The sequence below is a fragment of the Physcomitrium patens genome, chromosome 18 (genome assembly GCF_059467195.1).
Source record: "Physcomitrium patens ecotype Gransden chromosome 18, ASM5946719v1, whole genome shotgun sequence".
Lineage (NCBI taxonomy): Eukaryota > Viridiplantae > Streptophyta > Bryopsida > Funariales > Funariaceae > Physcomitrium > Physcomitrium patens.
The window spans coordinates 15,392,601-15,418,258 of record NC_143427.1 but is presented as its reverse complement, the minus strand read 5'-3'; the positions used below and the strand labels follow the sequence as shown (position 1 = coordinate 15,418,258).

Genomic DNA, 25,658 nt, shown 5'->3' with positions numbered 1-25,658 from the left:
CATTTACTTGTACTAGTGTTAAAAAATTAAAACAGCATAAGAAAGTACTGTGGGGATGAAGAAGTAGTGACCAAAGTAGTAGTTTTCTCCAGATATATGCAAAATGCTGATAAATATGGTATATTGTGATGTCATGCCCACAAGAGTTGTACTAGAGCATTATGATCTCCAGGGGGCTATGAGAACATGATCTCAGGGATCTCCTTTGGGATCACATGTCAACTGCAAGTTGGGGGGTAGATATTAGTCCACTTGGAAGAATGGTTGCAAAGCTGTTCCCAAAACTGTTCCCCCTTTTAACTCACACATTGTTCTAAAGTCAGCAAATGCTTCTGTTACTTCCTTCCACTTTACATTACTCAACTTCAGTTTGAACCCAAAAAGAATTTGTGGGCCTCTCTACAGTGTGTGCAGCCAACTCAACCATGCAAATAAGACTGCTTATCCAAAAAAGTAAACACTATGATGAAAACCTTTGTAAATATATATATATATATATATATAAGTACAAGAGGACGAAGCTTATCTTCCGTGGACTTTTTTTGAGGATAGCAAAAGTATTATTTTTATTTTTCATTTTTTACATAATCCGGGTTATGACAGAGCATTATACTACAGAAGTATCTTTTCAGTTCTCTCATGCAAATCAAGTGCACAACCCAAGCTTTTGTTGAAATATTCCAGCATTTCCAAACCGCTTCAGAGACAGAAATGCCAAGCACCAGTTTTAGGATACAATCCAGGTTGAACTCTGTTTGTTTGTTTGTTTTTTGTACTTTTTGTTTTTACTCATTTTTATTTTGTGTGTGTGGGGGTTCTCTGTGTCCTGATGCCTTGTCATTACAATTCCAGCATCAGATCTGTGACGTGAAGAATTTAACTCAGAATTGGAATTAAAAAGTGGTTGGGGAAATGGGTTCCCAGAGTACTCCTCAGAGGGAACAAGAGGATGCATACAAACAAGTAAAGAGTGGTAAGAGAACAACACCTTTGGATTAAGAGGACTCTGGGGACATTGCAGTGGACACTACTGGTGTGGGAAATTGATGGAAAGCTGAGTGGCAGGCAGCAAAGGGAACATATGCTCTGTCTTGGCTGTGCATGGTTGCATGGATATAAACAAACAAATCACAAATAAATAAATACTTTGGCTATAAGTAGTTAATAGTAGTTAGCTAGTAGTTAATAACTGTAGCTAGCAGTGGGGGTTAGTAGTTTCCAGTTAGTTTAGTTAGTTTGGGCCTTTGACTTTGTCTGTGTCTAGTTGTGCAAGTGCCCTTCTTCTTTGGTCTCTCATTTCATGGCTATTGGCTGTTGGCTTCGGCCTTGACTCTTCACAGCACAGAGCATCACATGGCCACATGGATGGATGAACAGGGTGTAGATGAATGCGATTATGGATGAATGAATGTGGCCTCTCTCTCTCACTCACTCTCATTGCATCTGGGATGTGGGTGTGGACAGCACCAGCAGAAGAGGAGGGAAACTCTGATCTAGTGTCCCCATCCTACAGATTTTTAATTCTTGATTTTTAATATTGATTTTCTAGAATTTTGGGTGTGTGTGATATACATATACATATATTTTTTTTGCTTCGTTTTTTTTTTCAGCTAGGCCCTTTCCTTTTTCCTTTTCATTCCCATGATGATGTTGATGATGAGAAAGGCAAAGCCTCATCACCTTGTCTAGCTACCAATCATGCTTTTTCTTTAGGAGGAAGGTGGGGGGAGGGGGGCACAAAAAGGGAAGGAAATGAATAAAAAAAAAAAAAAAAAAAAAAAACACATTTCCAACTCACAAATCCACCAGTCCCCAGTTATTTCACTCAATTGTAAAGGGAGAAGAAGTGAAGGAAGATAGAGTGTGAAATCTTATATTACATGTAAAATCTTGGTTGCAACAAAGACACCCCCCCCACATTGATGAATCAATCTAGTTATTAGTAATGTTGGACCCCATGTCCCTTCCTTCCCCCCATCCTACACTGCTATGTTGTGCTGTGTGAGTGGGAATGTAGTAGTCCCCACATCCTGGTCACCATCAGCACCACCACCCAATTATCATTTAGCTCCCCTGAAAAAGAAACAAAAAGGAAGAGAGGAATCCAAGCCTGCTGATTGATATGTACACACACACACACACACACACAAATATCAGTGTATCTATGTATCCAGCTCACTGCATTTGCACTCACACACTCATTGAGTCTCTCTCTCCACTCTTGAAGTATGTGTCTGAGTGTGTCTGTGCCATGCTCAGTTCTCTCTTGGGAGGGAGAGAAGCTGGGCTCCACTCAGACAGTCTCACACTCACTCACTCACTCACACACTCACACAGAAACAGATAACATCCCTCTCCATCCATGTTGTAAATGTTGGGTGTAGCCCCTTTTTTCTATTATCTTTGTCCATGGATATTTCCTTTGAATTAATTTTTTTTCACAATATCAGATTTTTAAATAAAGAGAAAGAAAGTATCTTTTCCCTTGTCTTTTGTTTTTGAAGGCAGATTTTTACTTTTAAGAAAAATAAAATACATGGTGTGACTTATATGTGTATATATTTGTGTATTTTTTGAGAGGATAAAAAATATTGACATGCAGGATTACATTTGATTTATTGATACATTTAGTTGTCTCAGTACCAAACTGCTCCAAGTCAAACTTTGAGAAATCCAAACATATTTACCATAGCATATTTTTAATATTTTTAATACAGTATGTTTCTTCTCCAGCATTGCACACTTCCCTATTGATCTTTCTAACCCCACAAAGAAACAAGACTGGAAGTGGGCCACAATAGAACAGAGGCGCGATGCAGCTGGAATGCACATTTCATGTCCAGGTAAAGCTCACTGTGAATCTGCAGACTTTTACAAGAAGGGAGCCACACACCATTCCGCTACAGTCTGAAGCAACGCCACGAAAACACACTTCTTCAAGCCGTTATCTCACACCAAAAACATCAAATCCAGAATAGGAAAAAAAATAAAAATAAAAATAAAATCTTACAAGGTAAAGATGAGTTGAACGAGAGTGGAGAAGTGTGGGACCCGCACAACTTTTGGATGTTATTACGAAAATGTGTGAATGTTGAGGCACAGGATATTATAAGTAAGCACCCGAAAAAACAATCAGACAAGGCGTGGGAAGAGGATCCCCCAAGCGGAAGCAACTTCAGCTGAGCGGGGGAGGGGGGAGAGATTGAGTTGTGGGGGAGGGTGAAGTAGAAGTAGCAGAAGAAGAAGCAGCAGCAGCAGTAGAGGAAGAGGGAGGGAGGGAGGAATTGGTGGCAAGGGAGGTGCTATATATGACCCTAGACCCTACAGCCTATCCTTTTTGCCTCCCATAGCGTCCGGTTGGAGCCAATTTGCGACCATTCCCCTCGGGTACTCGCTGCTTGTTCCCACCGCTGCGGATTGTTGCTAGTTTCCAGCTCCTTTGTCGCTTCTTGCGGGTACTACTTCATCTCGCCACCCGCTCGTGGGCTGTCATCTCTCTGTTCAATGCCTTGGAGCTCCGCAATCTAGGCTCCTGCTCCTGTCTAACCCCCTTCCCTGTCGCCAACCGTTGTTCTCCTCCAGTTTGTGTATCATCCGCACTGAGCAGAATTTCGCTGGAGCAAAAGGGGTTGCTGATGCTTTGCGTGCTTGTTTGTGTGAGAAAGGGAGAAAGAGAGAAAGCGAGAGAGAGAGAGAGACTTGAAGGACTTTTGGGAAGTTGTCGGAGGATCATAAACCACGCTGCAACTTACCACCGATTGTTTCATTTCGCTGCGAACCCAGGGTATGAGTTGTCGATGAACCTTGAGCGTGGTGGCGTGAGTTTTAGTGAGCAGACCCTCTTTGTTTTTTTTTGTCACAGTTTTGCATTCGTCGTGGTAGGTTGGTGTTTCCTAGATATCGAGTTTTGCAAGAGGGCGAGAAGTTATATTAAGTCACTGTTTCAACCAGTGGTTTGCAATCGTTGCAGGGCGGTTTCTGTTTGCTACGGCGTGCATTTCATGGAAGCGTGAATTTGAGAACATGGATATTGTATAGACGGCGGCCGCGATTCGCTCTGATCTTCACATTAGCGCAGAAACCTGCACGTTCTACGGGGACTAGCAGGGCTGAGTGGAATTAGGCGCGACTATTAAACAGATTCGGCTCTCATTTGGTCGATCAGGACCGTCGCGAGCATCTCAAAACTGTGACGATTATTGGTCATCGTTCCAAGTGGTTTGATCAGCGAGTGTCGGCAGCCGGGTTGAGCTTCTGTCACGATGTTTTCGATGAAGAAATACATGAATCCGGGGACGTTTCAACAACGGCACCAATCATCTGGCAGTTTATACATCCCTGACAAGCTGCAATTTCCCTACAGCAGTGCCATGAATGGAAGCGACATGGTTCCTCTGAGCCCCGCCGATCCCAAGCCACGTCTGCGATGGACCCCCGAGCTCCACGAACGCTTTGTAGACGCCGTCACGCAGCTCGGAGGGGCTGACAGTAAGTTCGACAATCGCCTTTGTTTTTTTTTTCTAGTCAGGAGTTGCAGAACTTCCCTTCTGCTTCCGCAATGGACCTCAACTTTCTATCGTCGATAACCTCCCCGACCAAGTTCTTTTGTTCCAGTGTACTACGACATGAACCACTAAGCGGCTTTGCACGATCGTACCAGAGTGCAACACACGCAGTGGACTCCAGTACAGTGGTCGTATTTCTGGTACTTCTTGCACGGTTCAGATGTAAGAATTGCTGCAGGCATTTTAATTTCCTGAATATACCTCTAGGATGCCTCATGTTGAGTACCTGCGACCCGGTTCTGGTTTCTTAGTGGAGCCAGATTCCACAGTGTCTAGTGGAGTTCCACGGATGCTGAGCGCAAGTCTTGTGAGCGGAATATAGGGTTCCAAAAGGCTTCGCAGCAGACACGACGCACTACCTTCATTGTAGGTGCAACCAGCACTTGAAACGTGAACCTAGTGAATTACGTTGAGCCTGGCGACAAACTTTGATCACGAGTCGGGATGCTTCGGAAAGTGTTGCGCTAGCTTTAAACGACAAATATGGCCTCTTATACTGGCAACGTAGTTAGTGGTATGAAAGTGATGAAACATATGGGGAGATTCTTTTTTGCTGTGATGCCGTCGACATTCATCTTGAACGACGTGAGAGATTCCAGTTCTTGAACACATTCCACAGCAGGCGTGACTTAGATTGGTTCCGGTTGTAGAGTACCCAGCCGCTAACGAGAGTTTCTTCCTTCAAGCAGGAGTTTCATCTCTATCGACCAGGCTTTGTATCGCTTGCCACCTCGGTGGTGCCATGGCTCAGAGAAAGTCTGCGAATCTAGGAATGTGGACAAAGTCTCGAGCTCGCTTCATACTCCTCACAGGGGGTCTGCCCTATTTGTTGCGAGGTCGTTTTTGTCATTTGTTTTCAGCTTAGTGTATGTTTGCGTTTAACTAAACATGTCGTTTTGTTTTTGGTTTTTGCAGAAGCGACTCCAAAGTCCGTGATGCGTATCATGGGGGTGAAAGGGCTGACCCTTTACCACTTGAAGAGCCACCTCCAGGTGTGCTTTCTAAATCACTGTTCGGTTTTTCCTCTAGCATTGCTGCGAGTATTTTGGTGCCACAATTGAACTTGGCATCTCAAATGGTCAAAGGTCTAGTGTCTGGGTCCCTCTAGGAGTTCTTGTGATAATGGCTACCTAACTGAGAGTGGATCTGCAGAAGTACAGGCTTGGCAAGCAGCTCAACAGGGATCAGCACTTCCACAACAAAGACAATGGTAAGCCACAGCTGCTCGGGGATGCACTAAGTGTTATTTCTTGTGTTTCATGAAAATGAACAATTGCCTTGGACCTCAGCAAAAATGATCCCAGAACATTGATCACATGGCATTTTTCCCAATTTCTCAGAACTTTTGAGTTCAGTTAAATAGGTTCTAACGTGACTGTTCCAATGTAGCAGGTTCCTCAGACTTGCAACGATCCAACTCTATGTCCGATGGAAGTCAAAAATCTCAAAATCATCAAGAGTGAGTACCAGAACTATCATATAGTATAAGTGGGCCTCTTGTTTTTTTCAAAGCAATAATCGTTTGTCTTCTGCTTCTTCAGCGGGACCTCTATATCCAATTTCAGCATCCCCAGTTGCTTGATTAGACACAAACATGGGCTGTGCTCATCTGATGTTTGAAAGTGGTTCCTGTTTGCAATCATGTGTGTGTACAGTGGCTTGCAAATGACGGAGGCCATCCAGTTGCAGCTCGAAGTACAGCAGCGGTTACAGGACCAATTAGAGGTACTATTTCAAGTAACTCTGCCAAGTGAGGTCATTATCTATGTCGACCTTAACGTGTCCATTTGAAAGTATCTTTACTGAATGCCGCTCTTGCGATCCTCTTGCCCGTCGCAGGTGCAAAAACACCTACAATTGCGTATTGAAGCGCAAGGCAAGTACCTGCAATCGATTTTGGAGAAAGCAAAAGAAACTCTCGCCAGCCACACATCAGAATCACCAGGCTTAGAAGCAGCGCACGCGGAGCTGACGGAGCTGGCCAATAAAGTAACCACGGTGGGTATGATTCCCTTAGGTTTCTCCACTCTCGGTATGCCTCTCATGGCTCAGCCCGACCCACTCATGACCCTACATCAGTTACCTCGGCAGCCGTCTCGAAATTCGGACACCTCGTCTCAGAAGAGCTTCCTCACAAACCTCACAGCCAACGCTGAGGATAGCGGTGGCGTTTCCGGAAGTGCGGAGCCTCATGGCGCTACCGGTAAATTAACTCGACATACTTCCCCTGCACAGATCTAAGAACCATTCTAAAGACACTGGTTTGGGTTGTTTGTGTAGGTCATACTTTGTGAGTCTTTGGAACCCGCTAACACCTAGATCACTGATGCAGGCAATTGCTCGTACATGAGTTCGGAGTTTGCCTTTTTTTCATCAGCTTCCATCTGATGCATATTGACCCATAATGTTGCCATTTTGAGTCCTTCCACATGCTGCGAGTTTGCTTCGTGGAGGGCGACGTTAGAATGATCGTTGCTGTAATGTCTAGATTTCTGTCTAATCTAATCAGGGGTGCAATTTATAAGCCACTGTATGCAAGCGTTGGTTTAAGTAGAAGCTATAGAAGGCATGCTAGGCAATGTTTTTTTTGGTGTGTGTGTGTGTAATTGAAAATTAGGGTGTAGATGAAGATAATGACCTCAAGTGTTGATGAATCAATGGTTCGGCTGGGGTGGGATGGTATGGAATGCACACAAACTTTGGATCCTCGGCTTTGGCAGCATATCGCCAACTGAAGTGGGTCTTATGATTCTTGTTCAGAGGATGAGGATGGTGTTGGGCAGGAGTCTTCTCCACAATTTCAAGAAGAGATGAGTGCTAACCGCCTCCGCACGCAGGGATCCAACAATGCTAGAGGACCCCAAGCTCGCCTAGCTCATGCCGCCACCACCACCGCTCTCGCAGGTGTAGTGTCGTCGTCATCTCCACACTGCAACCCCGTCGCAAACTTCTGGTCTACGAGCTCCTTTCAGAACATGGCGTCGTCACCCATGAACGGCGTCCTGTCTGAGGTTGTTCAAGACTGTTCCCCCAAAGACAATAATGCCAACCAACTTGCGACCAGTTTGGCCATGGAGCGGCTGACCTCGCAGCGGGTGGGGATCCACCATTTAAGCGACATCCCCCACAGCTCAAATGGACTTGGGTCCATCCACAGCGGCAGCACAAGTACAAGCTACTCTAGTTTGCAGGATCTCTACTGCGGCTCCGCCGCCACCATGCACAGCGGCCTTGTCAAGGCGGTGATCAATCCCATGGAGCAGAACCACTTCTTACAATGTAGAGGTAGCGAGCTTGACTTGAATTTCGGATGGGACAGCTACATTTCCTCGTGAACTTATTGTACCTGTCCGAATTCGACCAAGTGTAACGGTCAGTTAGAGTTTGTCCAGGTTGCTGCAACTGGAGCGGTCGGTTGACGACACTCCGAGGTTTCCCCTCATCGGCGCCACCGAGATATTGCAAAGATTTTCTCGTGGATTGTAGAGGGATCTAGTCACAAGGTAGACACGAAGGTCCGCGGTTTGTTAAAGTAGGAAAGTTGTCCATCAGGTTTTCTTCCAGGCGACGCACGAAACTGGGCAGTTCCTTGTCAAAACACGGACGAAGTCCTGCTCGAACTCGCCTGGAAGGCTCAGTCACATGATCATAAATACGTAGTAGATAGACAGAGGGACTCGACAGTCTGTTGTACAGTGAAACTTGACAAAGGTAGACACCATAAAAGAGAGCATAATATTACGTGACATTGTAATGGATGCAGGGCCAAAAGTGTAGTGTTGGTGCTCCCCAAATCCGCGTCATTTGGATCACTCAACAACAACGGCTTGTATTATTCATGAAAATCCAACTTCTGTAAGCACGCACGGGTTAATTATACACTAATAATGACTATTCATCTGAAGTCTTGGTTACTGATATTATTTTATCGTTCTTGCTGTTTGTGTTTTAAGCACTGTAATGAACTGTTCATAAAGCAATTAAGGTTGACATGTTGGATTCAATCAAAGAACAAAATGGAACTACATATTCGATTAAGTTGATGCATTTGAAGTGTCTTGTATTCAAATCACATTGATGTAAAATGTGATATAATTATATTTTGGTTGACCATTGCACTTTGGGAAATTTTATGCTATTCAAAAGTTTGATCTTCCATAGTTTGTATATCATAGTTTGTGTATCTGTGTTTACATTCCAAAATTTATTGCAAAGAGGATACTTGTACACATGTAAAAGCAAAAACCCATTTGTTATCAATTCATAATGTAAACTAGAATATATTTTTCAGAATTTTACTTTTACATATGTAAAATAATAGAAAAAATAAATCAATCAAAAACTAAAAGGTCTTTCAATAAACAAAATACTAAGGTCAATTGATATTAGTAGAATTTTATCTTTGATAATGTAAAGAATCAAAGTCAAATCGAAGGTGTTGTATCTATGGATGACATATTTACTAGCAAAGGTAGTACATTGATTGTGACAACTTGAGATTCAAAAGTAATAGAGCATTGTAGTAAAGAGATTTGTAAAATAAATATCGAAGAACTTGCTGAAGAAATAAGTATAAAGCTGTTTATTATTTATTTTTGTGGCAAAAAAAATTAGACTAATGAATTTATTAAGATTGGATAAACCATTATAAGAAATTGTAATGGCCTACCATTAAATCTAATAGTTATAGAAGCATTTTAAAGAAAGAATAAGAGATTGAAATATTGGGAGCAAGCTTTAAAAAAGTTGAAAAACAGTAGAGAGTTGGAAGGAGATAAAAAAAAAAATAGTATCTCCAAGATTTGGAAGCTATTAGGAATAAACTTTAGAAATTTGAAAGCTAAAGAAAAGAATTTTTTTTGGACATATGTTGTTTTTTTTTTTTTTTTTTTTTTTTTTTTTTGTAGTGATAGGTATCCACAAGGCATGTCAAAAGAATGAATATTGCAAATATGGACCAATAGTAAAAAAAATAGATATTAAATAAATTTATTTACCATTCATTGGTAAAAATGAACAAAGATAGAATGATAAGAGTATATGATCAACTATATAGGTAGAAATATTTTTGAAAAAGAAATGAAGCATAAATATACACAAATGTCGAAATTGAATGTGAATCCATTTTATGGATTATTAAACAAGGTAGATTTGCTTAAATATTATCTAAATGACATATATAAAATTAATAATAATGAAAAGAGAATTAAAATTTAAAGATTGGAGTTTTTTAATTTTCATATTATATAATTTTTATTATGATTTTTAGATATATATATATATATACATAGATATGAAGTTATTATCTAAGTAAATTAATCTTATATTTAGAGTATATTTTTATGTATATTAAGTAAATCATTTATATAGAAATTCTAATCTATTTTTATATTTAATTATGTTGGTTTATAATATATATATATATATATATATATATTATTAACTTAAAAAAACTTCAATTTTTTAAGTTATAATGGTGGTATTTTTTCTTACAAAATTGTATTAAGAATATTAGGCATATTTTTTTTATGTTGATTAAGTATTTTCTTAGTTTAAAATATTTTTTATTAAATATATTATATAAAAAAATTGAAAAGAAGAAATATCAAATAAAGCATTAAAAATGCTACATGAAAGATTTTTTTAAAAAACTTTCAGATTTAAATATTTTATAATTGAAAAAAATATATTTTATAGAAAAATTTCTAGATTTACTTTTTAAAAATTTTACATTATTGAAACTTAATTTAGAAGAATTCTCAAACTTAATCATGCCACCAAATGAATTAGAGTATATAGCTTCTTTGAAGATATTTAATTTAAAAAATTTAATAAAAATTAAGATTAATATCAATATTGACTACCTTTGATATAGAAGAGTACTTAAGATTGACATCATTCTAAAAACAATTTATAAAAGTATAAGAAAAATTATTTAAAGAATTTATAAGGTATTTTTAAAGATAAAATTTTGATTTATTTTTAAAATAAAAATAAAAATAATTATACCTAAAATTATATTCTTATTTATTTATCTAATATTAATATTTACAACAATAAGAAACTAATTTTAATTCACATAAGCTTAAAATATAAGTTGTATGGATAAAATTAAAAAACAAACTACAATGATTATAAACAATATTTTTTCAATATATTGATACATAGATTTTTTAATACTACTTTCTAATTAATTACTAATATCAAATTTTATTTATTTAAAATATTTAATTGAATCTATTAAAATATTATAGATATTTTCAAAAAAAAATTAGCAATTTAAAATGCATCATTATAAATACAAAAAGAATAAACAAAAATAGATTTTAAAGTGATTTTAAAAAAATATCTAGGTGCTAAAATTACTTTGCTGTATAGATGTTTTATTACAATTGATGCATTGATATATATATATATATATATATATATATATATTATAATTCTACCATGTGGTATATGCATTGTTATTTTATTACTATTAATGCATATATATATATATATATATATATGAATTCTACTATATGGTGTTTAAATTATGATTTTTATAAAATGTAAGTTTTAATCATGCTACCTCATGATTTAAGATATGATATTGAATATGATATGATATTGAATAGAAATAGCACACTTATCACATTTTTAGTAAATGGCAAGATTTTTGCATTAGTAAATGATAAGATGTTGTCATGTCATCATTAATATGTGGCAATATAGTGTTTTTTCAATATTGGCCAATAAAAACAAAAGATTGTAAATATACATGTATTTCTATCCACACAAGTGATAATTTTCTTATATTAGACAATGTGATATGCATTCAATGTGTAAGGTACATGAATTGATTTTGCATCACCATAATACAAGTGATAAAATAATTTAATTGTAAATCTTTAGATATATTATGTTATAATGAATAAGCATAGAAAATATAAAATATAAAATTTAATAGCATGTTTTAGTGTACAATAGCCGCATTGATTAATTTTTCAATGAATTTTGTATAATCTAAAAAACTTAATTTATTAGTTTAAATGCTAATTTTTAAAAAATAGTAATACATATTGTGTAGCTTTTATAGCAAGAATAAAATATACAACATGTAAATAAATATCAGTAATAATAATAATAATAATAATAATCATTAAAAAAGAATAAAAACCTCATTCATGTAATTCCTGAAAAACAAAAATAAAGTCAAATGATTCTGGTGATCATTTTATATATATGAACTGATTAGTTTATTGGTAAATCTCTTATGCAAAAAAACTTCGACTATCAATAAATAATAATTATTATTTTATTCTTTTCATAATGTAATGTGATCATTTACAAAACAAAACCTCTAATCACATTAGTTTTCTGGTTCCCAAATACGGATGGTAGAAAAAAAAAAAAAAATGCACGGGCAGACTCGGGCAGTTTCCCGCGCGAGTTAAGTTTTCACGGGCAGGAGCCTCGGTTTGGATGAAAAAAATTCTGGTGCCGATTTTGGATGACTTCTATGACGAAATCCAATATCGACAGCTACGCAATTCTAAGGCTACGCAGTGGATGATATTGTCGATATCGTATTCATCACCTGGATGAGTTTCGGCGGTCAGATTCTTCCTCATCCTTGGCAAGACTGACTTCAAGCTTTGAGATTCCTCGCCCTCGCCTACAGTTGTGACCTTGCTCTGTTGTGTAGTGTGCGAGTTGCTCTGTTCCCGTGGTTGCTGCGCTCCGCGTGTCTTCTCTTCTGATATCCAGCGCCTTATCCAACCTGGATCAAGGAGTGGTGTGCTGAGGACACGGTGGATTGAGTGGGCTGAAGCGCGAGCACAAGTGCTTGGAAATAGCGTCCCAAATGCCGAGGTGATTTGTAATTTGAGATGACGGTAAGTTTGCTTGGGCGGATTGGATCGGTTTCATGTAGGCATGATTCGGAAGTTCACATTGTTTCATGTAGGTGAATTTGTATAGCACTAGCTCCTCTCGGCTCTGTACTCTGTGTTCCTCCAGGTTTCCAGCCTGCGGTTGCTTATGTACTGCAATCCGTTTGAGTTTCGCCTCTCCTCTCTTTGTGTTGGCCGTGAGGAGGTTTCGTGGCGCACAACGTTTACGTTGTACGCGATGTGAAGAAGTGGCTCTCCTGCAACGATCACTGTTTTCTATGTTTTGTACACGTTTCTACAGTCGAGTTGAAAGCTTTGGCAGTCATGCATTGCACATGCACATGTTTGATGGGATGCAGGGCGTTGAATTGTTCTAAAAAATGTGCGATTTGTAGTGAAATGGAGTAAAAGTTTGGTATAGCTGATGGGTGATGTCTAATTGTGGTTATTTGGTCCGTCATCAAGCACGGTTTGAGGCGTTCTGCTCAATTACACCACCTCTGGCGATCCAAACGACTTTGGACTGAGTCTTGGACGTACTCGGTCGCCATCGTGTTAACTCGTGAATCTTCTCCAAATGTGAATCTTTTTCAAACGGTTTCATCAGAACATTGCTGAGGTTGTGCATTCGGTGGAGTGCATCCCGTCGCGGAGAGCGAGAATGAGAAGATTCACGAGTTGCAGCGACATTTACATTGACAGGGTGTGAGAAATCAGCGAATGGTGACACGGAGCAGATGGGGCCTAGTGGATTTATTGACATATAGGCCCCTTTCCGAGGTGCAGCTGGTGTGGTGGCATCATACCCTCCCGGTCCCGGGCCCTCGGGGCTCCGTGAAAATCCGAGACACATTCTCCACCTAGATCCGATTTTCTAGGGAGATGGATAGTTGGGATTATATGTACTGATTGTGTGTTTTCTCCTTTGCATTACCATTAGTGTTGTGAAATGCATCAGTAGCTGATCATTTTGCACCTAATTCGCGTAGTTTTGTTTGAGATGTTTTGGTCGAGATGGACAAGAATGTGGTAGCTGGTCGGGCTAGCCAGAGCACAACTAAAGGGCAAATCTCTTGCCCTTCATGCAGTCGCAGTGCCAGTAGGAGATTCGGAGGAAAGGTCCACACAGGTAGAAACACTATTCGCCTATATTCCGCAAGCCAACATCGGAAACTCAAGTTGGATGAGAGCGAGGGTGAGGGCGGAAAACAATGGAGGCATAAGGGAGTTCACAATGGAGAAGGAACAACACGCAGAATTGGCGCAATTAAGTGGCACACCAAGTTACTGGACGTCAAATAAACAGGTAATTTTGAAACTCACTCTCAATTTGCTTCCAGTTTTGGACGAGGTGGACGAAAGCGAGTGTCGTACGCCTCCCTAATACACCAACGCAGGGAATACAAACTCCCTAACCCATGGGTCATAATGTGGCTGAACCTTAAGTGGGATTCATGGAAAGGACCCCACTTGAGGACAAAAAGGACATGAATTTCGCAGGATTTTGGGCAATACAAAGCCAGATACAGTAGCATAGATTTAAGGGAGAATAGATACTGAGAAAGTATCGGCAACTTGGTTTAACATTTTTCAAATCAAAATTTCATGAAGTCGAAGGGCTGGTCAAATAGATAACTCTTGGCCTACTTAGTTATCTCACTTCCCACTACCCAGATTATCAACAACCACATAGTGTACAAAAGATTGGAGAAGAGGAAAACGGATTAGTTCCAAATTTAGCCAAGAAGTGGCCTCCAGATATCACACAAAGACAATCATTTGAAAAGGCATCAAGAGAACTTAAAATAGTAGTGGAACCAAAGGAAACATTAGGAATTCTTGTTAAATAAAAATAGTAGTGGAACCAAAGGAAACATTAAGAATCCTTGTTAAACTAAAATAGTAGTGGAACCAATGGAAACATTAGGAATCTTTGTTATACAAAAATAGTAGTAGAACCAAAGGAAATATTAGGAATCCTTGTTAAACGAAAATAGTAGTGGAACCAAAGGAAACACTAGGAATCCTTGTTATGTTAGAGCCATTGAAGATAATTTTGGAATTAGATAGATTTTAAGAATACAAAACAAGGATGAACAACTTTTCAAAACATATGGTATTAGGGCACATTATAGAATGCACATCAAGGGTTAAGAAATTAGCAACATGGGTTATATCCTCTCTACACAAATCTTTCCACCAATTGACAATCCGCTCTAATAATTATTTTGAGATTCAATTCTCTCAAGAAAAAAGATAGACTCACACATTGGCAAATTAAAAGTATAGATTGAATGTTAATGAGATAAAATTCAATGATTAGTCATCATATTTCAACTCAGATGTACTATTTGACAAATTGAGCCTAATAACTTGTATTTGGGCATAAATTTTCAAGTTACCATCTTCCTAATAGTCCATGCTTTCTTAAAGAAAATATTCTTGACATTCTTTGAAATATTATTTGTAGATGATATCAATATTTATATTATTAGACATCAAGATTATGAGTTTGTATTTGTACAAAAGATATGAAGAAGTTACCTCAATCCATTCTTTTTCCTTAACTTAATAAAAAAAGGCCAGATGGAGTATTTGCAAAAATACAATTGATTGCACTTGTAGTGCAATAGATGTCGCTCATTTGAATATAAGATTCAATCTTCTCTAATTCTCAAATGCATAGTTATAAAAAAATCCAAGAAAATAAATAGGAAGAAAAAGAAGAAAAAACCACCAATGACCTTGAATGAAATTATATATAAGATTGGTACTAATATATGACAACTAGATGAACGACCTACAAAGAAATTTATATGGCAGCTCAAAAGAGATCTATCCATCAACTAACTTAATATGAAAATATAAAGCTTGGAGGATATTCAAGGCTATAATATTTATACTATATATGGTACATATTAAACTGTATTTATTTTAGAAAGTACCTTAGAAAGAAAAATAATATTTTTTATAATTATTTCAACTTTCTATAGACATGCGATAGGAACAATCAAAATGTTGATGATTATTGATATATATATATATATATATATATTTTATTCTACCTTTCATAAAGATGTGATAAAAAAATATGGATAATAAAAATAATACAAAATATTTAGTTAATCAAATCATGTTCTATCTCCATAAAAGAATCATTTTAAAGCATAAACAAATCAATTTGATTCAGACTTGAGAAGAAACATCCTCGTTCTATCACTAGACTCAATTTAGTCATAATAAATATCTATGTATTATAGTGGCATTAATTGAATACAATCCAAAAATCTGTACCATGAGAAACATGAGTAGACTCTAGTAGCAAATACTCCCATCGACTTTATAAGATAATATATTACTTTAAATTCAACTTAAAACCTAAGCATGGAAGGTGGAAAATATCCATTTCGCAATCTTTCTGGGCATAACTATCTCAAGCCTTTCATATGAAAATAAAACTTATAGCATTGCGACTTTTAGCACTGAAGAGCAAAACAGGGAGTTTGAAATCTCAAAAACAAACATACTAAATGGATAGTATTGACTCTTGTATTATACAATATAAAAGGTCATGATAGAGATTACATTGGAATACACAAACAATGCAAGATAAAAAATTTCTTGAAGAAATTTGTCACAAATATACATACTTATTCTAATAATTATCTATATGATTAGTTAGAAGTACATAAAAATAAATAAAAATAGATTAATTTCATAATATCTTCTAAATAAGCTTTTTAGAAGCTTCATAGACATGATTTTGACTTTATACATATTTATAGTTAATTTTTATATTATAAATTTAATCAACAAGTTAACTACATGTTACATGTATCGATAGTTTGAGAAATAAGTTAAATATGTGGCACAATTTATAGAAAACTTACCTTATAAGTTAAGACATGTGGCTTGCAAAGTCAACACATATTGAACTTCCTATAGAACATCATCATGTAGCTTTTAGATGGATAATATATATAGAGACAAGAGTGAATCTTTCTTCACTCTTATCAATTCTTTTCTTGCTTTAGTCTAGATTCAAGAATCTTTAATTTTCTTATCTTTTGGTAATAGCTATTTTAATTTTCTTTTAATATACATGTTTCTTTTTTATTTTATTTTGTCATACTTCTTTGAAGAAAGTCATACTTGATTATTTGTTTTTATTAGGTTCTTATTTTTGATAAATCGACAAAAAAAGATTTAAAATATTAAAGCTTTGTTATTTCTTGATTAAAAGTAGATTATTCCTTTCTCTTAATATGACATAAGCATATTAGAAGTTGCGGATTCTCTTCTTCTAAACATATATTTTTTTTAGTATTTCTTCTATTTTCAAGTCATCTCTTTTATTTTTCTTAAGCAACATTAAATATCTTTTCTTCTTTAACTATTATTATAATAAAGCTTTTTGAAATGAAGAGTGTAATAGTACAAATACAAGAACAATTGAAGAAGTTAATGCTTGTAATGCATCAACTTAATTTACCACCACAAGGAGCAAGAAGAATGGCAAGAAGCAAAGATATAGAGATGATTGGAGGTGCTTCAACATTTGTACTAAATCATAATCCTTCTCCTATGGTAGAATATCCTTTCACTTTTAGAAAAGTAAAGATTGTATTGTCTAAGAAATTTGATGGCACAATATCCAAGTTTTAAAGATTTATCAATCAAATACAACTTGTGATTGAACTTCAATTCTAAAGCTATCTAACTGTAAAATTTGCAAGTTAGATTCATTGGTACACTTCTTTCAAGTTCAACACTATCATGGTTTTTATCTTTTTTTGAACAATAAGGTCCAATATTGGATAATTTTGAGATTTTTTGGCAAAGTTTTGATCCATGTATAAAAAAACATGATGCAATTTGTGTTGCAACCAATAAAATTCATATTTTATAATAAAAAATTGATTAATAATATTATATATTTTATAATTTTTATAATTTATAACTGATATCAAGTAGAATAATACTACACTTGTTAGTCAATTTTTCTATGGATTACAATATGAGGTAAAAAAATTCATGCTCAACTTACTTGAAACTCAAACATTGATCCAAGCAATTTAATTTATTATAAAGTAAAACAATTAACTTTTTAAATTTTAATTTAAAAATTATATAAATATGCCTCAATATTATCATAATTCAATAGCAACATGAATGTCTCATTAATATATATATTTAAAAATAAAAAATATATAAATTAATGTGATACATTTTAAATCTCTTATTAAGCAAGACAAGACTTGTTAAGAAGGATGTGCTTGTATTATGAAGAACCTAAACTCACTTCTAAATATTATCCAAAGATGTGATGCAACCACAAAATAAGGAGTATGGCTATTAAAAAAGATAGTATATTAGAAAACAAGTTTGCCTAGCTATAATAGTGATTGTGTCGCTAAAATCTTGTACAACATTTAGTGAAGGTCATATTTTTTCCTCAATTTTATTTTATTTTATTTTATAATAAATATTATTTTAGGACTTAAATATCATAAAGCCTCTACCTTGTTAGATTCAAGAGTTCCAATATATTTTTTAGATGAAAAATTTGCTAAAAGATATAACATATTTTTAATAAAAAAAACTAAACCTATTTGCATAGAAGTCATAGATGGTCATTCACTATCTTTGAAAGACGTTACTTATGAAATCCTTCCTACAGAAATAATAACTAATAGTCATAGTAGCTTTATAATATTTAATATTATTAGATCTTCCTCTAATCTAATTATTTTAGATTTATCATGATTAAAAAAATATAATCTTAAAATAAATTAGATTTCTTATAGTCTTGATTTTTCTAAAAGTATAATTAAGAATGTAGTTAAGTAAAAAACCTTAAAATTTAATGTAATTAAATATGTATTTGTAAATGCAAGAGTTTTTTTGCATATTACAAAAAAAAATTATCTTGTGTCATTTATGTCATACTTGTTTCTAATGGTCAAATAACTTCAAGTAGTATTTAAAGCAAATATCAAGTTTTTTAAGATGTATTTGAGAAAAAAATATAAATAATCTTTTGAAATATCATCCCTATGACTACTCAATTGACCTTCAAGAAAGTACTCAACCGTCATTTGGACCAATCTATAATTTATTATAAAATGAGTTACCTGAATTGAAGAAATATATTGAAGAAAATTTAGCATTAAACTTTATTTATCATACCAAATCCCTAGTAAGAGCTCCAATTTTATTTGAAAAAAAAATCATTACAAATGTGTATTGATTATTAAGGACTTACCATTAAAAACATATATTTGCTATCTTTAATCAATTGAATCAAGGTAAGATCAATACAAAAATAGATCTATAAGGAATACATAATTTGATACACATCAAAGGAGGAGATAAATAAAAGATTTGCTATCTTTAATCAATTGAATTAAGATAAGATATATACAAAAATAGATCTATAAGGAGCATATAATTTGATATACATCAAAGGAGGAGATAAATGAAAGATTATATTTCAAAGTAGGTATGGATATTTTGAATGTAATATCATGCTTTTTAGACTTAAAAATATACAAGTAGCTTTTCAACATCTAATAAATGATGTTCTTTGATAATTTTTAAATAATTTTATTATCTGTTACCTAGATGATATCTTAATCTATTTTAAAAATATAAAAGAATATGAATTGTATATTCATTATGTATTACAAAAACTAAAAAATATAGGATTCTATGCCAAAATAAAAAAGTATATATTTTATACTATCTAAGTCAATTTCTTAAGATACATTATTTCAAATAGTGGACTTATGATGGATCTTAAGAAAGTTCAAAGTATTATAGATTAAAAGATCTCTAAAACAATAAGAGGTGTCCAATGCTTTTTAAAATTTGCCAATTACTATCAGATCTTTATCAAAGACTTTTTTGAAGTTGTAACTCTACTTACACATTTGACTTATAAAGACAAACTTCAATGGAATGAAGAAGTGGAAGAAATATTTGAAGTTTTGAAGACAATCTTTATTTTTATACTAATCTTATATTGTACCAATTAAGCCATTTTTTATGAAAATAGATACATCAAACTTTGTTTTAAATATTTTATTGTCTCAAATGGAAAAAAAATGATAAATTTTATTTATTAGTTTTTTTAATTTAAGATCAACTACAAGATTTATAACAAAATACTTCTTACAATTGTGGATTTGTTTAAAAAATAGCACCATTATCTAAAAGGTGCTTTTAATCTAATCACTATTTATTTAAATGATAAGAATCTTAAATATTTTATATTAGTACTTGTTTTGAATCATTGCTAAGCCCATTGGAGCATGTCTTTGTCAAGATTTGATTTTAAGATCACTTTTGGATCCGAAAAAATTCAAGGCTTGTCAGATATCATTATATTGCATAAAGCCTTTCTTGAAAATACATCAAGCACTTGGCTATAGAATGTAGAAGGAAAATTGCAACAACAAGATTCTAACTCTAATAAAATCCTAAATAATTTCAATTAAATCTTAATAATACTAATTAAATTTTAATTAAATCCAAAGAAATCTTAAAAAAATTGTAAAAGAAATATGAAGAAATTCTAAAGAAATTCAAAAAAAATATCAAAATAAAATCCTAAATATATCTTAAATAAATTCCAATCAAATATTAATTTAATCATGATTAAATTTATAATAATTTTTAATAAATCCTAAATTAAATCCTAATTAATCTTAAATAATCTTAAATTCTAAGCAATTTCTAAATCTTAAATCAAATTCTAGTCAAATTAACTTAATCTTAGGGAAATTTAGAACCTCAATATCTATCAATTATATTATTGATCTTACTTAAGATTTTATATAACTCTCAAAAACTAAGTTGGCAATAAGAATGTAAAATTTGAAAAAGATCAAACTTACCAATTAAAAGATCAATCCTAAATTTTGCTGAGATATTGGTTAGCTTCTTATACCATTCTAAATGTTGAACATCTAGTGCCAATATCTCCTTCTTGAACCATTGAATTACTTTCAAATTTCATCTAAATTTTTGAAAATCAAGTCTAGTCTCTATAAAAAAAATTCACATCAATCCAATTGACAAATTGCTAAAGATCTTAAAAATACTCATTGATCTTCAAACTCCAAATTCTAAGACCTCAACCTATAAAAACCTTCACTTACTTTGATTTGATCATTTGATTGACCTCAAAATTTTCACATATATTAACAAATAAAATACCAATACATTACTTGAAATTCACTTAGATATATCATAAAATTCAAGAAATCCTCAATTTTATAAACATAATTTTATTTTACAAAATCTAATTCAATCAAGAATATTACTAACTTTGAAAATCCTCCAAGAAATAAATATTATCTCGATTGACATAAAACTAAAGTCTAAAAATTTCTTTGCAAGTTTATTATCAAATCTTACTCTTCAATCTTCCAAAGAACCTTAGAATCACTATAAGTGTATAGTTTTGTTTCTTGGGATCTGATTTCAATCTAGGTTGACAACCAATCTTCTTCAAGTATCAATATTTGATAACTTGAAGTAATTTCTACTTAAATCTATTAATAAATTTCTTTTAAACATATCTATATTAATTAATTATTTTATTTATTTTGTTTTGAGGCAATTATGCTCTTACAAAGTAAATAGAAGTCCATTTTCTAAAAAGCAATACTAAGATTAAAGCTTTTATTACCTTCCTATCATTTATTCTTATTCTTCTATTACATCTTTCTATTAGGCTCTTCTATAACAACATCTATGTTTTTTTTTTTTTTTTTTTTTTTTTTTTATTAATATAATCATGTTATTACATGATAATATCTTTTTTAGACATTCTTATCTTGCATAAAAAGAAAGAGATATATTTTTTAATCAACAAAGAATGATTGTCTTAAAACTAGAGTATTTTCATCTTTGAGTAATAAAATCAACATTCACTATTGATTCAATCTTTTTCAAATAAATTCATTCAAATAAATCCTTTGATTTTTTTATTTTATAATATCAAAAATCCTTCTTTTAAGTCTCATGATGCTTTTAAGTTCGAATTCAAGAACAACCTACTTTATTTCAAAAGACACCTATATATTTCAAAAGAAGAAGCATATTTTTGTGTTCTTTAAGTATATCATAACTTTCTAATAACCAAATATTTTGGATACAATAAGACTTTAGAGCTTATATGTAGAGATTTTTGGTGGTCACAAATGTAAAAAGTTGTGAAAGATTGTCCAATCACATGACCTTTAGTCTATGTCAAAAACTCCTCATTATCAATCTTATAAACTTCTTCAACCATTATCCATATTTGAACAACTATGATATTCTATTTCTATAGATTTTAATGCAAATCTTTAAGTCTAAGTTTCATATGATTCTATATTCTTGATAGTAGATTATTTTATTAAGATGGCATATTTTGTATTATGTACAAAATCTATTACTGGTAAAAAAATAACTAATTTTTTTTTGAAAACATCTATTCCTATCATGGATTATTCAAAGATATTATATTGAATAAAGGGACTCAATTTCTATTAAGATTTTAAAGAATCTTTTTCAAAATTTTAAAGATAGATATAAAGTTAACTTTGGCCTTTTATCCTCAAACTGTTGGATAGATAGAGGATGTTAATCAAGTTTTGGAGTAGTATTTGAAGTATACTATCAAGTATCAATAAGATGATTAGATAATTCTTTTGCTATTGGTAGAGTTTACCTATAATAATATGGTACATTCTTTTACTCATCAAATACCTTTCTTTGCTAATTATGGTTATCATCCACAACCTAATGCTTTTGACTTTTGAAGAGTTGATAATCCTATAAGAAAAGATTTGACAAATTATTTATCAAAGCTACAGGGAATAATAAAAGTACAATTAAAAAAAACTTAAGAACAACAAACAATAACTACAAATGCCTTTTGTAAAGAACAACCACAGTTCAACATAGATGACAAAATATGATTACTTTGTTGTAATAACAAGACTATTTGCCTTTATGACAAGTTCGACTATTGTAAGCTTGGATCTTTTTTTTATTTGTGAAAAAATCAATCCAGTTGCTTATTAATTACATCTACAGGAGTCAACAAAGATCTATCTTACATTCTATATATCTCTTCTTAAACCATAAAAGACAATGAACATATAAAAAAAAAAGGTGCCATTTTTTCTTATAGAAGTCGATAATAATCAAGGATTTGAAATAGAAGAAGTCTTAGATTCAAAGGGATACCAATATAGATTGGAATATCTTATTCATTAGTGTAGATATGATGTTAGTGATTACATATAGGAGCCAATAAAAAATCTTGAAAATACAACAAAAAAATAGATTCTTTTTATCAATAACATCCATCAAAATCTAAATGAAATAACAAAACTTTGCTATAAAAGAAACAAGATTAAGAAAAAATAATATTCTACTTTTTATTCTTATTTGTAGCTTTTGTATATATTGTGGCACTAAGGAGATGGAGAACCAACAACCTGTGCATTCAACTCAAGAATTATTATTTGTTAATTTGCTAAATGAGACATTGTGATTCTTTCAACCTTCAAGACAATGTAATTGAAATAAAGATTCTTAAGAATGACATGTTCTTTCTCAAATAAATGACGAGATACAATGTATTTGATATCACGACTTTAAAAGAGGCTTTCAATGTTTTGTAATTTCATTAGAGATAGGAACAATTCTTGACAATATTTCAAATATTTTATTTGAAGGAATTTATGAAGGCATCAATAATGACCAAATAACAGGGTGGTCTTTCTGCCTTGGTATAAGACATTATTGATAATTGAGAAGAGCTATCAATCATCTTTCGTAATATCTTCAAGAGAAGCTTTTTAGAATCTTCAAATATATAATTTTAACTTTATATATATTTATAATTGATTTTTATATTAAAAACTTAGTCAATAAGTGGGTCACATGTCATGTGTATGGATAGCTTAAAGAACAAGCTAATTATGTGGGACACATATAGAAAACTTATCTTACAAGTTAAGACATATGACTTGCAAAGTCAATACATGTTGGACGTCTTATAGAACATTATCACATAGCTTTTATATAGATAATATATATGAAAACAAGATAAAGCTATGTATGAAATCTTCTTCACTGTTATCAATTTTTTTCTTACTTTAGTCTATATTCAAGAAATTTTCATTTTCTTGTCTTTTAGTAATAGTAATTTCAGTTTTCTTTTAATATATAAGTTTATTTACTTTTATTTTATCATACTTTTTTAAGAAAAGTCTCACTTGGTTATTTATTTTCATCAAATTCTTCTCCTTGACAAAATCTCAACCATGTCTAAACATCTTATTGATCCAAGAACATAAGTTATAATTAGAGGAAGGAAATAAATATGGAAATTAAATGGATTTTATAAACAAATTTTTTTTTTTAGAATAAAAAAATTTACTATGTAAATAAAAAAAATTAAGGGAGTTATAGCCATTTTAATTTTTGATAAGATAAACAATCTAGTTAAGAAGCATGGAATTATTATGGAACATAGAGTGCAATTTGTATCAAGGACATGAATCTCAAAGAAAGAAATCCTCAATACACTCTTGTGTCATTCAAAAAGTATAAGAAGCTACTTAAAGATGATAATATATTGAATTAGAATAACTATTGTTAAAGACAAAAAGACTAAAAAAGTTTGAAATAAGCTAAGGATTAGAAAGACATTAACAAAAGTGAAGAAAGCTTCACTCTTGCCTCCATATATACTATCTAACTAAGAGCTCTATATGATTTTTTATAAGACCTCTCATATGTGTTAAATTTGCAAGATGCATATCTTAAGTTATAAGGCAAGTTTTCTTTATGTATGCCATATAGTTAGCTTATTTTATAAGCTACTAATATATATAGTACATAATTAATTTATTGATCAACTTATCAATCAACTAAAAATATATGTAAAGTCAAAATCATGTCTATGAAGCTTCTAAAACGTTATTCTAAGAGCTATTATGAAATTAATCTATATTTACATACTACTATTTAATCATATAGATAATTATTGAAATAAATATATATGCTTATGATAATTTGTTACTCTATAATAGACCTCAAGAATAAAATTGATATCATTAATATTTATGTCTTTAATTATATTGTCTCTTGCATAGGATTATGGAATAGAATTAGGCAATATTAATTATCAAATACTCATTGAATAATTGGTAGAGATTTCAATATGATCAAATAATTAGAAGAAAAATAAGGTGGACAATCAATAATAAGCCACAAAATTAGGAAAATCATAGCATGGAAGGAATTGATGGTTCATTTTAATTTTTATAATATTTTTAAAACTAATTAATTTTAAAAAATAAACAATAAATAATATTTTTAGGATAACTGATGTTCAATTCTCAATATGATTTGTTCAAGACTAGATTGATTTTATTTGAATCAAAACTTAACTCACATCAAAGAACTTATAATGATTTGGCCTATATTGATACATGTTCTGAATCATACTCTAATATTTGTGAAAATCCAATTTAAACGTTGTCATATACTAATAAAACTATATGGTGAAAAGTAAAAATATGGATGTCGTCATAGAAGAACCTAGTAAGAAGATGTGGTAGAAAAAAAAATGATTGGAAGATAATAAAATATTTAGTCTTAATGTTGCCTTTTAGTAAAAGAGCTTCTATTTGCTTTGTAGGAGCATAAATACCTCAAATTAAAATGAATAAGATAAATAACTAATATAGATATATTTAGCAGAAATTTATCAATGAATTTAAGCCAAAATTACTTCAAATTATCAAATATTAATACCTAGAAAAGATTGGTTGTTAATTTAGATCAAAATCAGTTCCCATAGAATAAAATTGCATACCTATGGCGACTTTGGAGTTCTTTGAGAGATCAAAGAGTGATATTTGAGAGTAGACTAGTAAAGAGATTTTTAAGCATTGGTTTTATATCAATCAAGTTAATATTCAATTTTTGGAAGATATTCAAAGTTAATAATATTCTTAATTGGATTAGATTTTGAAAAATAAAAGTATATTTTTTAAATTGAGGGTTTTTTGAGTTCTAAGGTATTTATACACGTGAATTTTGGATAGTGTGTTGATATTCTAGTTGTAAGTGTGTAAAATTTTTGAATTCAATCAAACAATTAAATCAAAGTATGTGAAGGTTTTTATAGGTTGAAATTTCAAAAATT

The 25,658-nt window shown here is 32.5% G+C and overlaps 1 protein-coding gene across 11 annotated transcripts; it reads left to right on the top strand.

Moving 5' to 3' along the window:
* The first annotated feature begins 3,259 nt into the window (after positions 1 to 3,259).
* LOC112295633 (protein PHR1-LIKE 2) lies at positions 3,260 to 8,465 on the top strand. 11 transcript variants are annotated; one of them, XM_024547468.3, is made up of 9 exons: positions 3,262 to 3,455; positions 3,666 to 3,784; positions 3,971 to 4,488; positions 5,481 to 5,557; positions 5,718 to 5,775; positions 5,955 to 6,024; positions 6,221 to 6,290; positions 6,405 to 6,768; positions 7,326 to 8,465. In XM_024547468.3, the coding sequence occupies exons 3-9, from the start codon at positions 4,263 to 4,265 to the stop codon at positions 7,898 to 7,900; spliced, it is 1,440 nt and encodes a 479-aa protein (XP_024403236.1). In that variant the 5' UTR covers positions 3,262 to 3,455; positions 3,666 to 3,784; positions 3,971 to 4,262; the 3' UTR covers positions 7,901 to 8,465. The 11 variants fall into 11 exon arrangements, with proteins under 11 accessions (XP_090100525.1, XP_024403236.1, XP_090100526.1 ...); XM_090244394.1 differs by having other exon boundaries at positions 3,278 to 3,387; XM_090244399.1 differs by having other exon boundaries at positions 3,260 to 3,784; positions 6,898 to 8,465.
* The last annotated feature ends 17,193 nt before the right edge of the window (positions 8,466 to 25,658 follow it).

What these genes read in the sequence shown, in the direction of transcription:
- LOC112295633 (XM_024547468.3), top strand. Translation starts at nt 4,263, where the DNA reads ATGTTTTCGATGAAGAAATACATGAATCCGGGGACGTTTCAACAACGG. An exon ending in ACTTGAAGAGCCACCTCCAG is followed by an intron (nt 5,558 to 5,717) that starts GTGTGCTTTCTA and finishes GTGGATCTGCAG; the next exon opens with AAGTACAGGCTTGGCAAGCA. An exon ending in GGAGCCTCATGGCGCTACCG is followed by an intron (nt 6,769 to 7,325) that starts GTAAATTAACTC and finishes ATTCTTGTTCAG; the next exon opens with AGGATGAGGATGGTGTTGGG.